At 38.5% G+C, this 8,315-nt stretch overlaps 1 protein-coding gene across 2 annotated transcripts in view; it reads right to left on the bottom strand.

Moving 5' to 3' along the window:
- Positions 1–800: 800 nt before the first annotated feature.
- The window catches only part of LOC107554751 (gastrula zinc finger protein XlCGF49.1-like), a 10,645-nt gene continuing 3,130 nt past the window's right edge, over positions 801–8,315 (bottom strand). Inside the window, exons 3-5 of one of the 2 annotated variants that reach the window (XM_016237351.1) lie at positions 6,543–7,112; positions 2,146–2,151; positions 801–813 (exon numbers count right to left, since the gene is read on the bottom strand). In XM_016237351.1, the coding sequence (XP_016092837.1) occupies positions 2,150–2,151; positions 6,543–7,112 (572 nt within the window). In that variant the 3' untranslated portion in view covers positions 801–813; positions 2,146–2,149. Of the gene's footprint in view, positions 814–2,145; positions 2,152–5,747; positions 7,113–8,315 lie in introns of those variants that run through there. The other variant, XM_016237350.1, reaches the window with a different exon arrangement.

The following is an 8,315-nucleotide window of genomic DNA, read 5'->3' as shown; positions in this document are numbered from 1 at the left end:
GTTGTGGAGTTTTGGTATAGAATGTATGTGTTCAAATATTGGCAATAGTGGCTTTAGGTATGAAAAAGTTATAATGAATTGGATTAATATCGTCTGTCAATTAATGTTTCAGTTTGCTGAACAATACCTGCTCACAGGAACGATCTTACGAACACTTCTTAGATGTCGAGGTGAATGCTGTTCTGTAATATCTGTAATAATAAATTCTGTTATATTCTGTAATATCATTGTAATATATGTCATGTAGTACATCTCTCTAGATGCTATCGGAAAAAAATTATTTAAAGAAATAAGCATATCCAAAGTCAGAGGGGATAGAGGGAAAAAAATCATAGAGTAGAAAATAAGTTGAAAGCGGCAGAAAGTAATGCAAGAGTGATTTATTGTCATTTCAGAACACACCTGAGATTGTATTTTATATTGACGTAGTACATTATGACATGATTGCCCAATGAATTCATCTTTAACAATTTAATGTTAACATTTGTTTACAGGTAATGCGGAGGACTACTGTGTGGTTTGCAGCATGCTGGAAAACGATCCTGACAAAAGTACGATTGAAATGGTATACAAACAACATATAACTAAACACACTGAAAAACCGGTAGTTTCATGTCTTTTTTATTTTTTGCGGTTTAAATGAAAAGTTCATATAAATTGCAACGTTTGAAATATTTATACTTTTATATGGAATATTTAATATAATATATCATATTACATATAAGTTTTATATATTTTTATATTCTACATGGTTTTAGATATACAAATTTACTAAGATATTCATCGATTTTATTTTCAGGTACAGTGTGAGAGCTGCAGTAGATGGGCACATTTTGAATGTTGCAAATTCAAAAAGAATAGCTTAAATGTGTTTATGTGCAAAAAATGTGTGGCGAACAAATGAATTCTTTAAAATAGTTTATGAGAGTATTTCCCTTATCACTTGAATCGGATCATTCTGCAGCACTAAGTGGTCTTATTTAGTACATATTCTATTAATAATAGCATTCCACATTAATATTCTATTAATAATAGCATTCCACATTAATATTCTATTAATAATAGCTGTTGTTTTGCTTTTTTTGTATTATGTGCCTCTGTGTTGTATGATTTTGAACTTTTAAAATGAATTTATGAATGTATTTTTCACTCTCTTTTTCATCTTGTTCATTTTGTTCGGCATTATTATACATAATCTCAATAACTAATCTTTCATATTTATATTCAAATTTAAAATTCAATAAAATTCAAATTTATATTAACATCTGTTTTTAGGGCGAGTTTGTAACGTCTGTCCAGGAACTACAGATTAAAAACTATAAAATCATCCTACCTGTTTATTTTAATAAGGTATTTGCGCTGTAAAATCTATGGAAGCATATACAGTAGGTAGCGAAATTCAATTTAATATGCAAAATGGCAATGCAATATTCAAAATGGCAATGTATTTCTGTATTTAAATTTACATTTTCCATTACCCATACGTGCAAAGTTTGTTGCAAAAGGAAAATTAAAATTAAATGATATAATTTACATTTGCCATTTCAAACAGTAGTTTTAATATGTAAATTGCATGCAAATTTGAACGCTTTATAAGTTGCGAAATGAAAATGAAAATGTATAACACAAATTGATTTGATATGTGTAACATGTTCAAGCAGAAATGGTAGCGAAATGATCATTTAAATGCTATTTGTCCTAAATGCATTTAAACTAACAGTTAGAACACTTAGGATTGCATTTTCATCATGACGCCGTGGGATATGTGTAGCAAAATTCAATTTGAAAATGCATTCCGAGCTGACCACGCCCACCCTCCGTCAATCATTGCTTCAAGGCAGGGATTGGCGGAAGCGTGTTACGTTTGGATCGTTTGAAACATGGCGGCTGGAGATCTGATAAGATCGTTGAATTCACTGGCAGATGAAGTGGAGTGTGAACAGAGATGCTAAAATCAAACGTTCGAACGTCTATCCAAACGTCTTGAGCTTTGAGCGTCTTACACTGCAGGTACCCACGTGACGTCAGCGTCTTGAAATTAGCTGTTTTTTAAACATTTAAGGAGCCAAGCTGCTGTATAAAGACTATAAATGGACATTACAAGCATTACAATAATTATATTTTATACCTAAAATAATACTCAACCATTTCCTGCATCCTGCTGCACTTCCCTGAATAAGACTTTAAAGGTGTTGTAGGCTAATAAGTCGTTCTGAGTAATAAATTGAAAAAGCTCCCACCTGTATATATGACTAAACAAAATAACATGTAGTTTACTTGAGGTTCTGCTATAAATGTGTCTATTAAAAACATTAATTTAAATAAATTAATTATACAAAAAATTGTTTGAAATTAAGACTTCCCGAGTTTTTGAACGAATGTCCTGAACGACTGTTATTAAAGGTCATTTAATGAAGTTGAATGATTTTCAATGCCCCGCAGAAACCCTGCCTTTGTTGGAAAAGTAAATAAATAATTTTAATTATGTTTGCTTATGTTATAACACTTTTCAGTAACAATATTTCATTCAACAGTCTATCGCTGTTTTAAATCTTGTACTGTAAAATGTTCCGTGAATGCATGTTGTGTGTTTACATGGGTTTTTAAAAATGGTGGGTGCCGGTGTTTCTCCACATACATTCGGCCAATCAGCATACACTTGCGTCACTGGTAGTTCTTATAGGACTGTTTTAGACCCTACTTTGAAGTAGGAGCTAATTAAGTTCCCCTAAACTGCAGAGTTTAAATACGTTCCCAGTTCCTGCGGTGCGAACATGCTAAAAAGCAGTAACTTCCGCTAATAGTTCTAGGAACTATGAAAAGGTTCCTCGGGTACGAAAGCGCTTATTTACACATCGAGGCCAAACACGATTTGTAATGTTGAACTTTCACCCTTGTGGTCATGTATACAAGCATATCAAGCATAAAATGGCTGCTCTTATGGGAAAAATAAGGTGGATAGATGGGCTGAATTCAAAGACACCCCTAAAATCAAAGTGAAAAAATTATGCAGCGGGCTAGTCCATTTTGCTGTAATTTAATTGCAAAAAACCAAAATGGTACTCAGTAGTTTGTATGGCCCCCACGTGCTTGTATGCAAGCCTGACAACATTATGGGCATGCTCCTAATGAGACGACGGATGGTCTCCTGGGGTATTTCCTCCCAGATCTGGACCAAGGCATCACTGAGCTCCTGGACAGTCTGGGGATGTAACCTGGTGGCGGCTGATGGACCAAAACATAATGTCCCAGAGGTGTTCTATTGGATTTAGGTCAGGCAATAAATATCAATTCCTTCATCCTCCAGAAACTGCCTGTATACTCTCGCCACATGAGGCCGGGCATTGTCGTGCACCAGGAGGAACCCAGGACCCACTGCACCAGCGTAGGGTCTGACAATGGGTCCAAGGATTTCATCCCGATACCTATGGCAGTCAGGGTGACATTGTCTAGCCTGTAGAGGTCTGTGCGTCCCTCCATGGATATGCCTCCCCAGACCATCACTGACCCACCACCAAACCGGTCATGCTGAACGATGTTACAGGCAGCGTAACGTTCTCCACGGCTTCTCCAGACCCTTTCACGTCTGTCACATGTGCTCAAGAGTAAACCTGCTCTCATCTGTGAAAAGCACAGGGCGCCAGTGGCGGACCTGCCAATTCTGGTGTTCAATGGCAAATGCCAATAGAGCTCCACGGTGCCGGGCAGTGAGCACAGGGCCCACTAAAGGATATTGGTCCCTCAGGCCACCCTCATGAAGTCTGTTACTGATTGTTTGGTCAGAGACATTCACTTCATTTTGAAGGGCTCTGGCAGTGCTCCTCCTGCTCCTCCTTTGGGTTAAGGACCTTCTACGGCCCTGTCCAGCTTTCCTAGAGTAACTGCCTGTCTCCTGGAATCTCCTCCATGCTCTTGAGACTGTGCTGGGAGACACAGCAAAACTTCTGGCAATGGTACGTATTGATGTGCCAACCTAGAGGAGTTGGACTGCCTGTGCAACCTCTGTAGGGTCCAGTTATCACCTGAAGCTACCAGTAGTGACACTGACCCTAGCCAAATTCAAAACTAGTGAAAAACAGTCAGAAAAGATGAGTAGGGGAAAAAATGTCAATGGCCTCCACCTGTAAAACCATTCCTGTTTTGGGGGTCGTCTCATTGTTGCCCATCTAGTGCACCTGTTGTTAATTTAATAAACACCAAAGCAGCTGAAACTGATTAACAACCCCCACTGCTACTTAACTGACCAGATCAATATCCCAGGAGTTTAACTGACTTGATCGGTGACTTGATCTTTTTTGAGCAGTGTATAAACTGCAACACTATTTACTCACAGTGAAGATTAGTGACCAACCAATGTTTACCAATGGTTATTTATAGTTACTGTAAATTATACCCAACGCTATATATTTACACTTCGTGTAAATGGCATCTAATGCAAATAGCACTTGTTGCAAGTTCTTAACCACTTGAGAGACCTCTCGAGCTGTCTTAAATAACTGGGAGAGTAAGAGTGATTCTTAGCTTTAAGAAATTTGATAACTTGCTTTTTATACTTAAGTTTGAAAGTAGGAGTAAATTTCATGATTTCTCAGCACTAAAATGGCACTTCGAGAAGCTTGATAAATACGCGACCAGATGTCATCAGATGAGCCCCAACAGTAGCCATATTCAAGCCCAGACTGACATGTTTACAGCAGTGTTGGGCAAGTTACTCTGAAAATGTAATCAGATTACTGATTACTCCTTTTAAAAGTAATCACGTCACTGTTCTGATTACTTTATTTCAAAAGTAATTAATTACATTAGTAGTTACGTTACTTTTTTCTTCATTAAATTTATGAAATCCCAGCATAAATGCTACCGATAAATATTTGTTATTAAAGCTTAAACATTCACACAACACTGTTATTTTGAACTAAATCAAGCGGCTGCTGCGTGCATGGTTTGGCAGAATGACAGCAAAGAGCGCTGCATTTATAATCTCTAAAAGATATCTCAGTTCATCACAATCTCACAAATATCTGTTATAACACAATAAATCTTTCATGTCTACAATTCGTGTTATGAGAGGATTCGTGAGCACGCAAATTTCAGCACTGCATTGCTCAACGCTGCAAACACGTGTTATAGCTAAATAGAAACTCTGCATACGCTTGCACCTGTTAATCATTTATATTTTATAATAGTTCGTGTCTTTTGTGCAATATATGAATAACAATTTATTTGTTTTAGATATTTTATGTTTAGATATTTCTATTTTGTGGGAGTCCTGTGAATCATTTTATTCTCTCGCATCCCGCACACACACTACTCACCCGCACTCGCACATTTTGTACCGCGCCGCACTCGGTTGCGTCGGGTCTTGCGGGAACAGGTATCTAATCTACTGGCACTGGACTCGACAGTGCGTGTGCTACATTATAAAACACTGCATTCTGTCAGCAATGTAACGCGGCAGTAACGTATAGAGACCTCGGCTTGTAACTATACTAATTACTATTTTGAAAATTACAAAGCGTTAAATTACTCAGTTACTAAAAAAAGTAATCAAATTACCGTTTTTACTGTAAAATTACTGCCCAACAATGTTCATTATTTCATTTTATTCATAATCTTTAATTTACATTGTAGTATGAGTTTAACAAATGTATCAATTAATGGAATAGAGAGTCTCTATACGGTCAAAACTGGAGGGTGTATATCACAACCTCTCAAGATTTGAAACTACAACAAAGTAAATGGTTAGGTGTAGATACAGATGTTAATGTGCAAAAAATAAATCAAAAAAGCCAAAAGCAAAGTATAAAGAGGTGATGCAAATAAAAGAAGGGGTTATAAAGGTTGACAATCACATGTTGCCCACATTCAGCTGCGGTGCGAACGTTTCCTTAATTTCACACAGACGCGTATCTTCTGGTGCAATTTTAATTTGCCGAACCATTTAAACCTCTTTCCACACAAAGAACACAAATAGTGTTTCACATTTTTATGACTTTTCAAGTGTATCTGTAAGTGTGACGACAAAATAAATGTTTTGTTACACTGATCACAATTAAATGGCCTTCCTCCAGAGTGAATGTGCTGGTGATTTTTCACATTTCTGTTTTTTCTTAACCTCTTGTCACACTCCGAACTCTGCCATTTCTGTGCAGAATGAGTTTGCAAATGACGTTTCACATCTCTTTGATATGTGAAACACTTGTCACACTGAAGACACTTGAAAGGCTTCTCTCCTGTGTGAAGCCTCAAGTGAGTTTTAAGATTTCCTTTTTGTGAGAAGCTCTTCCCGCACAGTTTGCAGGCGTAAGGCTTCTCTCCAGTGTGAAGACTCATGTGAGTGCTGAGGCTTTTTTTATGACTGAAACTCTTTCCACACTGATTACATTTAAAAGAGTTCTCTCCTGAGTGAATTCTTATGTGGTAATTAAGGGTTACCTTATGTGCGAAACTCTTTCCACACTGACCACATACAAACGGCTTCTCCCCAGTGTGAATGTTCTTGTGATATCTAAGGTTTAGTTCTGTTGTGAAGCTCTTTTCACACTGATCACATGTAAACAGCTTCTCTCCGGTGTGAAATCTCATGTGGGAATTAAGGGTGTTTTTATGTGCAAATCTCTGTCCACACTGAGGGCATGTATAAGGCTTCTCTCCGGTGTGAATTCTCATGTGGACTTTAAGGTTTCCTTTTTGAGTGAAACTGCTCCCACACTGTTGGCAGGTGAAAGAGCTCTCTCCAGTGTGAATTCTCATGTGGATATCAAGGTTTTGTTTTTTAGTAAAACATTTTCCACACTGTTTGCAGATGAAAGAGTTCTCTCCAGTGTGGAGTCTCATATGGACTAAAAGGTTTTGTTTCTGACTGAAACTCTTTCCACACTGTTGGCAGGTGTAAGGCTTTTCTCCAGTGTGAACTCTAATGTGGACTATGAGGTTTTGTTTTTGATTGAAGCTCTTTCCACACTGTTGGCAGGTGAAAGAACTGTTAGCTTTGGTCTTCTTAGCTCTTTTTCGTGTGGATTTTTCTCCAGTTATGAAAATATGTTTCTCATTCTGATTTTTCTCTTCCATTTCATTCAGTTTTTGACTCTCCTCTTTAAGGGCCATCAGGTCTACAGTGAAAAAAGACAAATGTAAGTTAACACCAGTTTAATGGCACAAAGTAACAGACATCAAAACCAACATAAGGTATCAAAACTTGTTTCCTGTAATCACAGAACCTATTCTGAATTTTGTTAACTTTTCGCTTTCTTTACTTTCAAGCCGTTATAAAACCCCTTATCAAGCACAGCTTGAATAAAGGAGAAATGGTTTAGAGCTAAATCATACAGAACTTTGTTGTCTCGCTGGACTTGCCTATATCCTATCACCAACAGTCACTGGTGTGGAAGGGGGAAAAAAAAAGATTATTTGATGCATCACCATTTTTCTTCAACTCTGTGAGAGCAGTTAAATGCACTTGCATCTCAAAATGTTTTTTTGATACTAAATTAAAGTAGTCAGTTGTGTCTTGTGAACAGGACAAAACATCTGATATGTTAAAAACCGATCTGTACATTAATGGAATTAACCAGGGCTCAAAATTGATGCTTGTCCAAGACTAGTGTCATGACCCTGGACTCTATGTGTTGTGTTTTCCCTCCCCAGGTGTGCTGTGTTCCCTTTAATTAGTCATTCCTTGCACCTGTGTTTTTCCAATCACCCAGTGTTTAAAAGCCCCAGTCCTTTCAGTTAGTGTTTGTCGGTCCTCAAACGTCATTCCTTGTGTTCCAGTGTCTCCTATGTTCCCCGTGTGATAATTAAAGACTGTGAATTGAAGTTATCTCCGTGTTTCCTCATTCCTTGCCTCCCGAGAAGTGTGACAGAAGGACCGACCAAAACAGTAACTTCCGTGTTTTCCCCTCCGTTTGTTTTCCGGTTTTAGTGTTTTTCTTTCCGTTGTGTCCCTATGGATCCCTTCACTCGCCCCAAATTCCTCCTCCTCCTGCTGGAGCAGGGAGACAAAGCTCTCGAGGACCATACCAAACTGTTCCTGTTGGTCATCACCAGCTATCCGGATGACACGCTCTGCTCTTTCTATGACAGAAGCCTGAACGCCGAGTGCAGAGCGCTGTCGTCCGAAGATGGTCCTTGGGAGGAATTCGTCGCCTTCGTGGAGTGGACTCTGGCGAGAAATGGGTCGCCACTCACCATCTGCCCTGCCCTCACTCACTGATCTCGCCGGACCCAGAGTCCAGCCCACCATCTCCCCACGGTACGGAGCATCCCGCCGCGATCCGCGAGCCAGAGCGAAGCCAAGCGACTGAGCAGAGGAT

The sequence above is a fragment of the Sinocyclocheilus grahami genome, unplaced genomic scaffold (assembly GCF_001515645.1).
Source record: "Sinocyclocheilus grahami isolate Dianchi unplaced genomic scaffold, SAMN03320097.WGS_v1.1 scaffold512.1, whole genome shotgun sequence".
Classification (NCBI taxonomy): domain Eukaryota; kingdom Metazoa; phylum Chordata; class Actinopteri; order Cypriniformes; family Cyprinidae; genus Sinocyclocheilus; species Sinocyclocheilus grahami.
Note: the sequence above shows the minus strand (reverse complement) of the source record. Positions and strands in the feature narration are given on the sequence as shown.